At 36.3% G+C, this 17,520-nt stretch overlaps 1 protein-coding gene across 1 annotated transcript; it reads left to right on the top strand.

Annotated features, from left to right (window-relative positions):
• The first annotated feature begins 5,390 nt into the window (after nucleotides 1–5,390).
• On the top strand, nucleotides 5,391–16,727 carry LOC141348978 (uncharacterized). Its single transcript, XM_073865907.1, has 7 exons — nucleotides 5,391–5,831; nucleotides 8,716–8,742; nucleotides 11,497–11,708; nucleotides 11,837–12,801; nucleotides 12,881–12,950; nucleotides 13,806–13,974; nucleotides 15,646–16,727. Exons 3-7 carry the CDS (start codon nucleotides 11,501–11,503, stop codon nucleotides 15,806–15,808), a joined length of 1,575 nt encoding a protein of 524 aa, XP_073722008.1. The 5' UTR covers nucleotides 5,391–5,831; nucleotides 8,716–8,742; nucleotides 11,497–11,500; the 3' UTR covers nucleotides 15,809–16,727.
• The last annotated feature ends 793 nt before the right edge of the window (nucleotides 16,728–17,520 follow it).

Raw genomic sequence — 17,520 nt, forward strand, 5'->3', positions numbered from 1 at the left:
AGGTTTCCACTCTATCATACTTTTCTCTAAACCTTTCTTGAGGATAATGGCAACTCCCTCAAAGTGCTGATTGTCATCTCTTCCGGAGTACAACACTGTTTCCCCTGTACTGGTTCTGAGTCTTCCTGAACCTGTCCACCTGCTTTCACTAACTCACAGAATATGTAGGTTGTAGCATCTCATTTCTGATATTACTTGAGCCAGTTTGCCAGTGTCATACATTGTTCTTACATTCCAGAATCCTATCCTGGTCTTGGTGCTCAGGACTTTCACCATCCTGGCAGTAGTTTCCCTTAGGCTTTCACTACTGCCATTCATTTGAGTATCTTGTGATGACTCTGAAAACCCATTACATCCAGTAAGTTTAGTTTCTTTTGTTGCTGTTTCCGTAGCACCTATTTTTTTCTAGAACTGGGTTGTTAGCCCAGTGTCCAACCCCCAACCTGGAGGACCAGGGATCACTATTAGTCTGGTCTCTATCCTTTGACCTGTCTGGCATGGGTGGCCCTACCAGGAACACAGAGGTTCCAGCCAGCATAGCTCTCTGGGTCAATGAGAAACGTAAGCCTCTAAACCACGACAAGGTAGTGATCCTCTTAGACGTGCATAAAATGGGAGGAATATAATTAAATGTTACATATAAAAATGTTTACAATTTAAAATAAATATTTTTTTAAATACTGATTAGATTGTGGTCCCTAACTGTCTAGCAATGTGTGTTTATATGTAAACTAAAACAAACGTTTGTCTTTATAAAAGTTTGCATTTCATAAAGTTTATTGAGTAGGCTCGCATGATTTTCGGTTGGGGGGCTTTAGAAAAGAGCCAAGCTCCCTTTTTGAACCTGCACCCACTCTTGTATTATATAAATATTTATATGATCATAAAGTAAAATAAAGTTTACGTGGCAGTTTCCCGGAAAGGGATTAGACTAGTCCTAGACTAAAATAAATGTTAGAGCTGTCCAAACTGAAAACAACTTGCATGCCATATCTTAAAATTCACCAGTGCCCTTTGTTTTGCTTCAAAATGCACACAAGTAATGTTTTTAGTAAGGCATGTTTGTTAAAACTAGTTATATTTCCTAATTTAACTAAGGCCTAGTCCTGTTTTAAACTAATTCCTGTAACCACCCCTATAATCTTTAAATACAATTTCTTGTCATTTTTTATGTGCCTCTCTGGTAAAACACTGGCCCCTCCTTGGCCCCCCTAGTGAAATTTGTCTAGAACCGCCACTGGAGCCAGTTCTGCAGATGAAATAAGGCAGCTGTAAGATCAGCCGCTGCTTGTTGAATTGTTTTTGCATGGGTGTAGATTACTGCATCCCCAGTTAGAACCGACCCAGCTCCTGGTTTCTCTGCACTAGCCAAGGATGCAGTGCTTACTCAATACCAGTGTTGGGTAAGTTACTCAAAAAAAGTAATTAATTACTAGTTACTAATTACATCTTCAATCATGTAATTAGATTACTTTACAAATTACTCTCTCCAAAAAGTATTTAATTACTTATTACTAATTACTTTCTAAATCCTATTAAGTACATGATACAAGGAAAGGCTTGAAATGGCTCGACTAAATGATATATAAAAGTACTTCAATTATTCTGGTCCCACTTTAGGGCCAATTCTCTCTATTAACTAACTATTAACTACTTTTGCCTCAATATACTCCAACTACTAATACTAAAGAAGTTATAAATTTTAAGTATTGGTAGAAATGGGGAGGGTTAAGGATGTAGAATAAGGTTTTGCAGAATCAGGCATTAATATGTGCTATTAAGTATTAATAAACAGCCAGCATCTCATTAATATTAATGCTAATAATCAACGAGTTAATAGTGAGAATTGTAAACTTAAACCATGTTAAATCCACTATTGTATTATAGTATATATAATTGTTTAGAGTCCATACACAGTATTTAGTTACATCAGAAGTAACTGTAATTAGATTACAAGAAAAATAAGAGTAATCCCTTACTTTACTTTTTCAAAGGAAAAGTAATTTAATTACAGTAACTAATTACTTAGTAACTAGTTACACCCAACACTGCTCAATACAGGTTGGCCATTGAAGTGGGCAATACTAAAAATGTCTATAAAAATCTGGTGGCTGAAAAGGTGAGATTTTGTGTCTGGAACCTCACTCGCTTGTCTGACTGCTATAAAGTTTACTCTTTTTCAGGTGCCAGGGGTCATTGTGACGATGCTGCTGTGTCAGATAGAGATGGGGAGGGCAGTGTGTAGATTGTTGTCCTCCCCTATGCGGTCCCGATATCACCTTGGCGATTGCTGAGCCTGCTTAAAGTCTTTACTAAACAGTTCTCTCGCGTCAACAATTAATTGCATTGCGTCTTTACACTGGCACAATACATCAGGTGGGGGCGATTTTGCATAACCTCACAACACTACGTATGACAGCACAGAGAAGTTCAGGTTATGAAATGTTATGGCTGGCGACTGAAATTAAACCACCTAATCTACCTCAACTCTTAAATTAATTTAGATTTATGTCTAACTTGTGCAAAAGCCAATCCACACGGAGAGAAAAAACTCCACATGATGCACTGCCTTTCTCAGAAACAGCTTTCTAATATCTATTGATTACACATGTCAGCATTGGTAGTTTGACCATTGTTATTAGATTTTTAAAGTGGCCTTTATTTTCTCCACTGAAATCTAAAGTGCATGTTGAATGTGCAGATGAATGAAATGTGTAAGAAAAACTGATGCTGCTGTTCTCAGATCAGATTCAGGGAAGCGTCACACTGAGAAACATCAGCACCAGCACATCCGGCTTGTATCAGTGCACTGGGTCAAACATCATAGGAAAAAGCACCCGTGTCCATAACCTGCAGGTTGTATCACGTAAGTGTGTAAGGAGAGACATTACAGACACAAAGACTGTCACATGATCAGATATGAAGTCTGATCACAGCTCTGTCTCATATCACAGCTCAGACACAGAGTGTGGGTCTGATCATCGGCACCATCGCCACGAGCGTTCTGGCTGTGATCATCTGCTGGTGCTGGTCACGCTCTTCTAATGGAGAAATTATAACAAATATGAGGAAGATCCCAATGAGATCAGGTGACTCTTTATCATCGCAATCAACTTGATTTCATTTGCCAGATGTGTTTCTGTAACTCAAATGACATCGTTTCAATTTCAATGTGTCAATTCCTCAGCTTACCAACAAATGAAGAAGAACTTGATATTACAGAAAGTACCGTATTTTTTGGTCTATAAGCCGCTGTTTTTTCATAACTTGGCTGGTCCTGCGTCTTACAGTCAGGTGCGCCTTTTAAGTCAGTATGAATTTATTTTGATATTTATAAGGCAAGAGACAACATTACCGTCTACAGCGTGAGAGTCCGCCATATGCGGCTTCTGTATTTATGTAATTTAATGGATTCAGTGATGTGGAATGACGAGTACGCGAACTTCACGCTAGTTGGCTTGTTCAGTTCATTTAGCCTATTCAACCTTCCAGGTAAGTTCTGTATGCTGTGGTTTATCATTTAAATAACTGATAATATTACTTTAACGTACAGACATCTATTCATCCTGCTGTTCTGTCTGCTATTGTTTAGTTGAATAACTTGCCTTTCCAGATTAAATGTCTGTTCTTCGGCTTGGATTTTTTGAAATAATTTTCTGAGTAAACGCGACGTATAGTCCGCTGCGACTTATATATGTTATTTCGTCTTAATGACGCATTTTTGAATGATGCGGCTTATACTCCTGTGATACTGTTAGAGAAAAAATTAAATCACGCAACCGCCTGCGATATCACATTAGAGAGCACATAACTAACCCGACCAACTCCTATTTATTACAAAACTAAACAAGATCGCTCAAAAATCATCTAAAACAACAACATGTTCAATCCTAATCCTACCAATCTATTAAAAGAGACTATTGTATTTATGCACAAGATTTATGGATAAGCTGTTTGTTTCAAAAATTAATTTACTGTGCTTTGCATGAACAAAGCTTTTCTTCAATTTGTATGTTTTCCATTTTAATGTTCAGCATATGAGGCAGCTGCTGCTTGCACATGGGGCATAGACTTTATCTTACATTTTGATTAAATTTTCTAATTGGCTGCATATTATGTCATGGATATATATTTTAATGCATACTGCAGTCCCTTTTGTCTTGCTCTCTCAGATGTTTCACCTGTTAGCCAAACATTACTAATTATTTCCTTGGGAATGTCTGACACTGGTGCATACATACTGTCATAGACTTGCCAGGCACGAAAGCTTTACAGGCGTAGCAAGAGTACTAAGCAGAGCGGGGCTTAACGAAGGGTCAATTAGTTCAGTGGTTCCCAAACTTTTTCAGCGTGCAGCCCCCCTTGTGTATGGTGCATTCCTTCGCGGCCCCCCAAAGAAAATTTGTGACAAAACTGTTCTAAACTCAACATTTTACTAAAACACATATTAAATTATACAAAAAAGTAGTGCTTTTGGTTAGTAGCCTTATTTTTTTATGTTTAATTACACAGAATTCATGATAAATTATGTATTTTATAAAATGTCATAAAACTGGGGCCCCCCTGGCACCATCTCGCGCCCCCCCTGGGGGCCCCGCCCCAGTTTGAAAACCCCTGAATTAGTTGATGCTTCATTTATTATAAATTGGGTAAGAACGCCACCTAGTGGATAATAGCAGAATTGTAGATTACCATAAAATCTCATCAGGAAAGTGTTTTCTCTTAATTGACTTCATATCTCATCAATGGCAGGGAAAAAGTTAAAACATGACTATGTGGCCACCGTTTTAAAGAAAAACGTTAAAGGTTTCCAACACAAGGGAACGCAAAGTTTTGTTAGAGAACTCAAAACTTGTTAAAATAAAATGTCCTCTCATCCCAAATATTGTCCACTACTGTGTCCTCTGGGGGCTCTGTACTTGTATGGCTGGAAATCCTTACAAGCTATTGTATAAAGTAATAACTAAATAAAAAGAAAGAAAATAAAGAAAAAAGTTTTTAATGTCATAAAGATAGGAACAGGAAAAATACAATTATGCTAAGATTAAGAATACAAGCATAAAACCCTAAATTTAAAAACGTTGTAAAAATAACTTATTGGTACATTTTCTTTAAGCAGTCAAAAAACGTAAATATCACATCTGTCAGGTTTTAAATATTTACAAACCTTAACAAAACCAAGACAAACTCAGACCACGAATGAGGTTACAATATTCTGCAGGGAGAACCCAGATTGAGACGTTTCATCAGGAAACATCTCAACTGTCTCTCGACTTGAGCCTCTCTGCGGACTGTTTTTATTTAGGATTTAATCACTGGTTGACTCGGTTCATCCCGAAGGTCGAACCTTACAGACTTTCACAATTGTAACAACATCACACATTTTGCTACACTGTAAAACTTTTCTGTAAATTTACAGGCAATTTCTAACAGTATTACACTGTATTTTCATAAAACAGAATTATACTGTATATTTTATGATATGGCTGTAAATACGCAGTATTATGCTATATTTTAGGCCGCTTGGTTTGAAATACAGTATTAAACTGTTGACGCGTTGCATTGTGGGATGATTTAGCGCTTTTTCAAAGTTTGTTGTGACCTGTGATGGTGCGAACAGAGATTAATAAAAACGTATCTTGTCAGCGGATTTAATCAAGTAAATTCCAGGAAATCGCTTAATTAACATAGTCAGTGTGTGTGTGATTTTGTGTAAGTTTTGTGAGCATCGGTATGCTTTTAAACAACTGACCCAAACAGTGCTGCACATTCGTCAGATTTAAGGAATCCAATCTGACCATATTTCAGGACGAATACGGAGTGTTATTAAGGTAAGTCAATCTTTATTTTGACGTTGTTTCCACTAACTTAATGGTTTATTTTGGGAATATTAAATAACCGTTCGGATAATCTGATGAACATCCAGCTGAATATCATCTTTGTGATTTTGCTCGTGTATACTTTTCATTATTTTGTCGCCACAAATGTAATGTTTCATACGGGAAACGTTTAATTTACCGTCTCAATCATTTGACCTGCTGTAAGCATTTATTTTGTCGCTTAAAATTGATTAATATGACGAATGCAGTGTGCTTACGTGAGTGCTGCTTAAGTTACGTTTTGTTTTATCACGTGTTAATAAAATAACTTATCTGTTCTGTGATTGTGCACGTGTTTAACTTTTCTAATTTTGTCAGCACATACAAATGTAATATTTCACATTATACAGCTAACTACCATCTAAATCAATCATTTGACCTGCTGTTAGTATATTTTTTTGTCGCTTAATGTACTAATAGGATGAATATACCTAACGTGAGTGTTGCTTAAGTTGCGTTTCATTACCACGTGTTAATAAAATAACTTATCTGTTCTGTGATTGTGCACGTGTAACTGTTATCTTTTTGTCAGCACATACAGATGTAATCTTTCACAATATAACGTACAGCTAAATTTACCATCTCACTTATTTGACCTGCTGTTAGTATTTATTTTTGTTGCTAAAATGTACTAATATGATGAGTATAGCGTTGCTTAAGTTACGTTTTAACACGTGTTAACAAAATATATGTTCTGTAATTGTGCACGTGTATAACTGTTATATTATTTTGTAAGCACATCATTTGATCTTGCACAATGTAACGTTATAGCAAAATTTAGCATCATATAATTGCTGTTCTTTCAAATAAAATAATGTGATGATGAATATCTAAAGTAAGTGTTGCACAAGTCAACGTTTTAGTTAAGCGTGCACGTGCACAGAATATCATCTATGATTGTGCTCGTGAAATAGTTGAATTATTTTGTCGCAACATACAAATGTAATCTTTCACAATGTAAAGCTTAATTTACCATCTCAATAATTTGACCTGCTGTTAGTATTTATTTTTGCCGCTTAAATTGTTTACATATGAACATTATGATGAATATAGCGTGCTAACTTAAGTGTTGCTCACGTTTTATTACAGTTTTTTACGATTGCTATGACAGATTTTTCAATACTTTTAACAAGTTTTCAAAACTCTTAACACAGTTAGCACTACATCCACCTATGTAAGCTATACTATTAACACATTTCTTGTTGCTTCAACACAAAATGCATACAATTAACACAAATTTAAAATGATTTAACTTCTTTTACAGACAAGCTCAAACAAGACCAAAACAGTAGATTTTGAATGTCAAATTTACAAATGCTTTAACACAGCATGTCAAAACAGATAACATCATGTGCTAAACCTGACTTATAGTCAAAGTAAACAGCTGTTCAAATGATGAATTGAAACATAAATATATCTCCTGTATTTTATTCCATTGGGATTGAAAAACAACTTATTGTACCAATGCAAATATATAAATCACAGCTGATTTCCACCTAGGAAACACACTCAGGTTCTTTCAATTGCATGACTATATGGTATACAATAGTGTAAAGGACGGCCTCTTTAGGTCGATCTTGTGTGGAAAAGGAACAATATGAGCAACACAAAAAATAAGATATATGGCTGCACTGAAGTCAACTGAAGACCACCATGACAAAGGAGAAGTTTTTCTCCAGTCCCACCTGGATGCAATAGATGGTGCATTCCCAGACATCACACCTGAACACTGTCAGAGACATGGCAAAAGGTTCTTCACAAGATGCCTTGCCAGAGAAAAATCAGGTGTAATGTGAATGAGAACATGTGGCCAAATAGAAACGCAATAGATTAGATGATGAGCTTTTCTTTTTTGCTTTATTCTTCAGTGGCTTTTTCTGTTTGTATTTGTTTATTTTTACTTTTTTACTGTAAATGGAAGTAATATTGAATATCTTGCAGTAATGTCGTAAATAGCCTACTGTAAGTTCTTTACTGCATCAATTATGTCTACTTTTTTTGTTAGGGTTAGGGTTAGGTAACGTACTCTAAGATGGGTGATTCATTTTTGTCTTGAATTGCTGCAGCAAAACAATCATAATACATGCATATACTAAACCCAACTAAACAAAACTATAAAAAAGTTTTCCAAAAAAAACTATAATCTATAGTCTATAATCTACTACAGTCTATAAGGACAGATTTACACATAAACTTATGCAGTTTTTGTTTTTCCATCTTATGTTTGTGTTTTTTATGACATTGTGTTATGATTGACTAAATGTGTCTGTTGGAAGAGAACATGTGTTGGTGATCTGGTATAACTAGTTGATTCTGAAACATGTTTAGAGTGTTTTTGTAAACAGTGTGAGAGTTTAGTTTACAATGTGTGATTTTGAGGATAAAATTAACTGTTTTGCCAGTTGTGTGTTTTAGGTGTGTTGGTGCGTTAAGAGTTTAGAAAATTTGTTAAAAGTGTTGAAAAAAGTGTCATAGCAATTGTAAAAAACTGTAACACGTGTTAACAAAATATCTGTTCCGTAATTGGGCACGTGTATATCTTGTATCATTTAGTCAGCACACACAAATTTGATATTGCAATATATACAACTAAATTGCTGGTAGTATTAATTTTTGTCGTTTAAAATTAAATAATTTGATTAATATACTTTGCTAACGTTAGTGTTGCACAAGTTATATTAGGGTTTACAGTACATGCGTGCTAATATGAGTTCTGTGATTGTGCTTCTGACTTAATGTTTTCATTTTGTTAGCACATACAAATTTGAATTTTCAGAATATACAGCAAAGTCAAAAAATTTTATGATTTGAACTGTTGTTTTGTTGTTTGTTTCAGGTTGAACAATCTGATGAATATCACATGGTAAGTGCTGTAGTTTACATTATAGTTATAGTTCACAACAAGTATTAACAAAAATGCTGTGGTGTCAGTTTTGTCATCGTCAGTTTGCTTCAGTGTTGTCATTTTGCCATCACATGAAAATTCATAGTCATGTTCCCAATGCCAAGTTCAAATGTGGCATTCCTGATTGCTCCAGATCCTTTAAAAAGTTCACAGCTTTCAAGACTCATATTTACAGAGATCACAGAAAGAGAATCACAAAATCTGTTGCCAAACAATTCGGAACTGATGCCTTTACTTTAGTCTGTGACATAGATTTATGTCAAGAGAAATGTAGTGATTTAAGAAATTTCATTTTACACTTGAAGTCTCATATCAAAGAAGGCACCACAGTGCCTTGCCCATTTACATGTAATAAAAGGTTTTCTGTTGCATCAACACTGACTTCACATTTGTCCAGAAATCATCGCAACTCTTCATCAGAAACGTTGCGTCACAATATAATGAAACCAAATGTTTCAATGCAGAGGTCTCATGATGATGATGAATGTGATGTGGCCGAACAATCACATGCACAGTCTGACTTTTTTGTTGATTGTGGTGATGGTGGAGAGCAGTTGGATATTCCATTGTATTCAGATAATGCAGATGAATCTATGTTTTTGAAGAACATGGCACTGTTTTACCTGAAGTTACAGGTGAAACATATTCTCCCATCATCTGTAATTCAGTCAGTAATTGATGGGCTGCAGGACATACATGATATTAGCCAGTCTCATTTGTTTTACAGACTAGGTGAAAAATTGACTGTGCTTGGAATGTCTGAAAATGATATAAAGAGTGTTGTTGATGTTTTGAAAACTGATGATCTTTTCCGGATATCTAATACCCATGCACTGAAAACAGATAAGAGGAGAAAGTCTTTCTATAAAAAGAATTTTAGGTTTGTGGATCCTGTCCCCATCTGCCTTGGGAAAAATGATTCTGGCAAGGAAAGCTTTGCCCAGTATATTCCCATTAAGGAAAGCTTAGAAGCGCTGTTCTGCTGTAAAACAGTAGTAGAACAACATGAGAAAGCACAAATGCATGAAGTCAGAAAACAAGACATCCTCTGTGATGTATGGGATGGAAGAAATATTGAGGAAAACATGCTTTTTAAAAATGATAAAGATTCGTTAGCTTTAATTTTGTATCAAGATGCCTTTGAGGTTGTCAATCCGCTTGGGTCGGGTAAAAAAAAACACAAAATTCTTGCAGTTTACATGACACTTGCAAACCTGATGCCTCACTGTAGGTCAGGTATTGATCATATGCAACTCGTTCTGCTGTGTAGGGAAAATGATTTTAAGTTTTTTGGCCAGGATTTGGTCTTTGCCACCCTGATTAAAGACCTTAAAGACCTTGAGGAAAATGGTGTTGTATTGGCTGATGGAAAGATACACAAAGGTACAGTGTGTGCCATAGCTGGAGATAATCTTGGATCACATTGCATTGGTGGCTTTATTGAAAATTTTAGTAAGAGCAACAACTTTTGCCGATATTGTGAAATAGACCGCCAAACATTTACCTCTGCAACTCTAACCAAAGCCTTAACAAGAACTGTTAAGTCATATGAGCAGAATCTTAAAGATTTGGATGCTGGTGGAGCTGAAAGTGCAGTTGGTGTCAAAAGTAATTCTGTCTTTAATGAGCTGAAATATTTTCACGTTTGCCAGCCAGGCTTACCTCCCTGTCTTGGACATGACCTTTTTGAAGGTGTTGTGTCATTTGACCTTGCACTGTACATTGACCATTTTGTGAAACAGGAGAAACAGTTCACATACACTGAACTAAATCGTCACATTAACCAGTTCAAGTATCTTGGGAATGATGCTCGTGATAAGCCAGCTGACATAACTCCCAGTAGTGGCAAATTAAGTGGACATGCTGTTCAGAATTGGTGCTTTCTTAGGCTTTTGCCTCTTTTGATAGGGGATAAGATCAACAGCCCAACTGACAATGATGTTTGGCAGCTGATTCTTCAACTCAGACAAATAGTAGAGCTCATATGTGCTCCTTCAATTACTGCTGGTCAGATTGCATATGTATCCGTACTAATAGAGGAGTATATTGAGACTCGAAAGTTGACTTTTCCAAGTCATCCACTTAAGCCAAAGCACCACTACATGTGTCACTATCCTGAGCTGACTGATCGTTTTGGTCCCCTTATTCGCCTGTGGACGCTACGTTTTGAGAGTAAGCACTCATATTTCAAAGAGTGTGCAAGAAAATTGCATAATTTTAAGAACCTGACTGCTACATTGGCAGAAAGACATCAACTTCTGCAGGCTTACCTAAGTGCAGGAAGTCCTTTCCCAGAAGATGTTGTGGTGGAAAGAGGAACAGAGTTTGATGTGAAAGACTACAATGATGACATTCAGAGATCTGTTGCCTGCTTTAACTTTCAGCCAAGTGATACACTGACATCCAATGACGCAACTGTAAAGGGAACACTTTACAAAAAGAACATGCATGTTGTTTTGCAGAATAGTGATGAGGGAATTGTGTTTGGGAAGATTCACTTGATTCTTGTTCACAATAATTCCAAGGTTTATTTTGTCACAAAGAAATGTCAGTCATTTTGTCTCATAGACCAGGGTGTTCACTGCTTGACATCACAAGATGAAGGCTATTTATGCATTAATCAAGACAGCCTACTAGATTACTATCCTCTGCCTGAATACTCCTTCTGTGGCTTGCCAGTAATAGTTCTCCATCATTTCTTCCCTCTTCTAGAATAATGTCAGGACTTGGAGAAGTACTGAAACATGCCATATTATCTGTGTTGCCGACCCTGTCTCCAGATGTCATTAATCAGTTGGTTGAGAAGCTTGTGGACCAAGGAGTTGAGAGTGTGGATGATTTGGTGTACGTTAAAGATGATGACATTTTGGAGTTCTTGCGACCTATTCAATGCAGAAAACTTCTTTGTGCTTGGAAAAATCAAGGTAAGGTTGTGTTGACTAAATTAACTATGGATGAGACAATTTAACATGTGCAACACTGCATTGCATTATTTTATATTATCTAAGTTTTAAGGCAATAAATGATTTCTTTCTTTATGTTTAATCCACAGAAAATCAGAACAGCACAGTTGTTTCACTTCCTGTTGAAGTTCTCCCCATGGCCTCCTCTGAAACCAATTCTGAAATAGTTTCACCTCAATCCAGCTCCTCGAGCACATCAATCTGTGTGTCACAGTCATGGCCTGAAAATTTCAAAGTTCCCTGGAACATAATGCCAGCAGGTATTCAGAGTGCTGCAAAGAATGGTCAGAGACCTTCCCCTGCTGACAGACGCCAAATGATTAGAGTTCTTGCTGATGAAATAAGAAAGCATGACCTAAACCCCACCAGATCACAGTGTGCCACTGTTACTCGCAAAGTCGTTAGGGAGTATCCAAAATCTTTTGCTGACATGATAGGTGACAGGCAAATTGGGGGTGGAAATGAATCTCTTCTGTCACAGCTAAAAGTACGGATAGAGCATCTTAATAGAAATAATACTCTAAGTCAAAGGATCCAAAGTAGTGACAGTGGAACTAGTCGAAAACGTAGTTCTACTGACTCGTATGGTTGTACAAGATGGCAGCCTTCTCTTCCACCTGGTGAAAGTTCTGAAACTCTTGAACTGAAGCGTCTGAAGATGGAGGAGATATATCTTCATGAAGGAGACTCTGGTGCAGAAAGAGGAGATGTTTGCAAGCTCATGGAGGAGACGTATTGCCTTCAGCGTCACATGATCAATGCAAGCCCACCCCCAACAATTGCAGAGTTGAAAAAGAAATGGCCTTATCTCTTCATACAGAGGCATATATATGGTCATTTTGAACTGCTCACTGAAAAAAAAGTAAAAAGACTTTTGGAATTGTCAATTCAGGAGTGTGGACAAATAATTACGCAGTTTTTTAAAGGCAAACCAACCAACGATGATGTTCGGAACATCCTTTCCAAAGGTGAAAACGATGTGGCTGCCAATGTCCTACAGCTGCTTCTTGCACACTTCAAGGAGAAGTTAGATGGCATCATTCTTCAGGCAGATGTAAGTATAGTTATTCAGAATTATTTGTAACATTTTATGTTTTGGTTCTGTTAATTGATGAGTGTGCTTTCTGTTTCAGGAATTTGCAACTCCACATGATGTCAAGCAATCTCTGCATCTGCCAGGGAGTCCACGTCTTATAATTCTTGGTATGTAAACATTAAGGGACTTAAAGGAATAGTCTACTCATTTTCAATATTAAATTATGTTATTACCTTAACTAAGAAGAGTTGATACATCCCTCTATCGTCTTAGTGCGTGCCTGTAAGCGCTGGAGCGCGCTGCTACACTTTGATAGCATTTAGCTTAGCCCCATTCCTATTTAAGATGAGTAGTTATACGAGCTAGTTTGGTGGTACAAAATAAAACGCATCGCTTTTCTATGCGGATTTAAAAGAGGAACTATATTTTATGGCGTAATAGCACTTTTGGGAGTACTTTGACTCGCCTGAAAAGTCCGCTCCCCTTTTCCCTCTCATAATGGGAGAGGGAGGGTGTTACTGCGCAGATTCGAAGTACTCCCAAAACTCCTATTACGCCATAAAATATAGTTTCTCTTTTAAATCCGCTTAGAAAAGCGCTATGTTTTATTTTGTACCACCAAACTTGCTCGTATAACTACTCGTCTTAAATAGGAAAAACGTTGATGTGTTTGGTCACTTCTAACTTTATCTGTAAATGGTACCATTGAATGAATGGGGCTAAGCTAAATGCTATTGAAGCGTCGCAGCGCGCTCCAGCGCTTACGTGCACGCACACAGATGATAGAGGGATGTATCAACTCTTCCTAGTTAAGGTAATAACATAGTTTAATATTGAAAATGAGTAGACTATTCCTTTAATCTCTCTTTCACAGACAAGTGTTGGGTGCATAGTGTACCTTCTGAATGGGAAGTGTCAGATTTCTATTCATATTTATTTATAACTCTGTGTAGACAACCAAAGAGAAACAGAGTAGAACTTTAATTTGTCTTTATTGAAAGTGTTTTTCTTGTCATTTTCAGGTGAATCTCTAAGCAACAAGCGTTGGATGCTAAGTATGGAAGGTGAAATTGTGTGTGAAGGAGCCCAACCCTGTTTCGTCTCTGGACTTGCAGCGTTGTTTTCCTTATTTTACAATTTCAACCTTGAGTATCAGGATGAGGCAGCGTGCACCCTTGAGTTTGTTCAAAGGTTACATATTATCATATTTGTCAACCATATTTGTCTATTACTGCAAAATGACATGTCTCAACTCGGAACCATATATTAAGGTGTACACTATTCTTATCGTACTGTGCCAGAGTTCTTTCGAGCCCCAAAGTATAGTTAATTTGGCCAGTTTGATCGTACGAGACCATTCTTGAAAAGCTTACCAGGGTACGCTTAAGTGTACCGCACCCTGGTAAGCTTTGCAGCGGTGGTCTCGTGTACTATTCACTTTGATTCAGAGGCGGGGTGGGCACACTACTCATGTTGGGTGCAAAAAAACGTAAGCTGCCACTGTTAAAATGTTTAAAAAATCCTGCACGCTTTGCAGACTGATTGGTTTATGACATAATACCACAAAAGAGATTTAAAAGCCTATTAGTAGCAGTCTGCTTTGCACTCGCTCTTTACCAATCCATCTGCGCAGCTCAAAGCAAAAATCTAGTTTCTCAAAGATCACTCAAATAATGTTTTTCAAATGTAAATGTTCTTCAAAAAGATCTTCACTATGTACAATGATGCACTAAATACTTTGTTGGGGCTCCTTTCCACAAATTACTGTTTCAGTGCATTGTGGCATGACGCCCATAAGGCTGTGGCACTGCTGAGGGGTTATTGAAGCCCAAGTTGCTTTGAAATTGGCCTTCAGCTCCTTTTAATTATTTGATAATGCAAATAATTCATTTGACTTGATAATGCACAATGGACCAACACCAGCAGATGACATGGATGGCACATCATCACTGACTGTGGAAACACTTCACACTGGATTCTCGGCCTCTCAATGTTTCCTTTAAACTCCGGGACCTTGATTTCCAAATGAAATGCACAATTTGCTTTCATCTGTGAAGAGGATTTTGGAGCACTGATCACCAATCCAGACTTTCTCAATTAGCCCAGGTGAAAATATTCTGACAACGTTTGTGGTGAAGAAGTGGCTTGACTCAAGGAAATGGCCTACAACTGTCACATTCCCAAAGACATCTGTGTGTGGTGGCTCTTGATGCGCTGACTGTAGCTTCAGTCCACTACTTGTGAAGCTCTTCCAAGTTCTTGAATCTTCTTAACTTAACAATCTTTCCAAGGCTGACGCAATCTCTGTTGCTTGTTCTATTAAAGCAACTTGGGCTTCAATAACCCCTCAGCAGTGCCATAGGCTTATTGCCTCCATGTCATGCTGCATTTACACAGCAATTCATGCAGAAGAAGCTCCAACAAAGTATTGAGTGCACAATTGTACATAGTTTGAAGATTCTGTTTGTAAATCATTTTTTGAGTGATGTTTGAGAAAATACTCTACTTTGAGAAACTTAGATTTTTACTTTTTTGAGCTGTAAGTGTAAATCATCAGAATTAAAGCAAAAAGTGTCTACTTGATGGAAAGTAATTCTTGGCCAAAATTGTATTATTCTGCCATGTATCGCTTTAACATTATCATGTACAGTAGTCATGAATGCACAAGTAAAAAAACACATGCTCTAATTAAATTGCAAATAAGTAAAATTATTAAAGCCACTGAGGTTTGAATTTCATTCTGGAAAGACAATTATGTCCAGTGTATGAAATTATTTGGCCCTATTCATTAGTGAATATTTAGTTATGCATAACTAATGTGAAAAATGCATAATATTCACCTCTGTTTTTTCTGCCATTTAGACGTTTCATTGACATCAACCCTGAGCGTGGCTCAAAAGCCAAAAAGGGCAAAGTGACATCTAAGAAGACTGGCAAAGTCGTCCAAAAAAAGAGCTGTACCATGAATCCGCAGGTAGCCTCTCTATTGCGGAAATTAACAGACTTTGAGTGGGATTTTGTTTAGATCCCCCTTTTTTGTTTAGTTTTTTTGGTTATTTTAAAAAAGTTTTAGAAAATTGTTAAGATACCTGTTGATTGTCAAATGAATATTCCCAAGTGTATATGACTTTCTTTCTTCAGCATAAGATATTAGCTATAACATTATTTCATATACACCAAGAATGGCACAAGGTTCTTTTTGTTGGTAAATTGTTTACCTTCAGTTGTTTATATAAAAAGGTCACTTTCCAGTCTTTCTGGTTATTTAAAAATGGTTTAGAAAATTGTTAAGATACCTGTTGATTGTCAAATGAATATTCCCAAGTGTATATGACTTTCTTTCTTCAGCATAAGATATTAGCTATAACATTATTTCATATACACCAAGAATGGCACAAGGCTCTTTTTGTTGGTAAATTGTTTACCTTCAGTTGTTTATATAAAAAGGTCACTTTCCAGTCTTTCTGGTTATTTAAAAATGGTTTAGAAAATTGTTAAGATACCTGTTGATTGTCAAATGAATATTCCCAAGTGTATATGACTTTCTTTCTTCAGCATAAGATATTAGCTATAACATTATTTCATATACACCAAGAATGGCACAAGGCTCTTTTTGTTGGTAAATTGTTTACCTTCAGTTGTTTATATAAAAAGGTCACTTTCCAGTCTTTCTGGTTATTTAAAAATGGTTTAGAAAATTGTTAAGATACCTGTTGATTGTCAAATGAATATTCCCAAGTGTATATGACTTTCTTTCTTCGGCATAAGATATTAGCTATAACATTATTTCATATAGCAGTGAATGTGTTCAGTTGAAGAAAGAAAGTCATATACACCAAGGATGGCACAAGGCTCTTTTTGTTGGTAAATTGTTTAGTGGTTTATTTTAAATTGTCATTTTCTGGTCTTTGCTTTTAAAATAAAAAAATGCTTTATGCTTCAAAGTATGTTGTGCAGTATTTATTCTTCTTTTGTAAGTAATGCTATAAAAAGGTAATTTAGTAATTTTGGAAAACACTGTAAAATTATGTCATAAATACAGCACGTAATGGTAAATTACAATACACCCTGCAAAAATACAGTTTATTTCTATGAAAAACACAGTTTTAAACTGTAAAAGGAAGTGTCAAAAATACAGTACAAAAGCATTAATTACAGTACCCCCTGCAAAAATACAGTCTATTTCTATGAAAAACACAGCTGTAAACTGTAAACGGAAGTGTCAAAAATACAGTACAAAAGCATTAATTACAGTACCCCCTGCAAAAATACAGTCTATTTCTATGAAAAACACAGCTGTAAACTGTAAAAGGAAGTGTCAAAAATACAGTACAAAAGCATTAATTACAGTACCCCCTGCAAAAATACAGTCTATTTCTATGAAAAACACAGCTGTAAACTGTAAAAGGAAGTGTCAAAAATACAGTACAAAAGCATTAATTACAGTACCCCCTGCAAAAATACAGTCTATTTCTATGAAAAACACAGCTGTAAACTGTAAACTGAAGTGACAAAAATACAGTACAAAAGCATTAATTACAGTACCCCATGCAAAAATACAGTCTACTTCCATGAAAAACACAGTTGTAAACTGTAAAATTATGTGTCAAAACAGTGGGATACTGTATTTGTAAATTACAGAAGTGTACTGTAAATTGTGTTTACAGAACTGACCCTGTAAAAATACAGTAAATGGCTGGCAACCCAGCTGCCAGTATTTTACTGTAAATTTACAGT

The sequence above is a fragment of the Misgurnus anguillicaudatus genome, unplaced genomic scaffold (assembly GCF_027580225.2).
Source record: "Misgurnus anguillicaudatus unplaced genomic scaffold, ASM2758022v2 HiC_scaffold_33, whole genome shotgun sequence".
Classification (NCBI taxonomy): Eukaryota; Metazoa; Chordata; class Actinopteri; order Cypriniformes; family Cobitidae; genus Misgurnus; species Misgurnus anguillicaudatus.

Coding starts and splice junctions, on each gene's coding strand:
- LOC141348978 (XM_073865907.1), top strand. CDS start 11,501: ATGTCAGGACTTGGAGAAGTACTGAAACATGCCATATTATCTGTGTTG. Junction 12,951..13,805: donor TCCACGTCTTATAATTCTTG/GTATGTAAACAT, acceptor TGTCATTTTCAG/GTGAATCTCTAAGCAACAAG. Junction 13,975..15,645: donor ACCCTTGAGTTTGTTCAAAG/GTTACATATTAT, acceptor TCTGCCATTTAG/ACGTTTCATTGACATCAACC.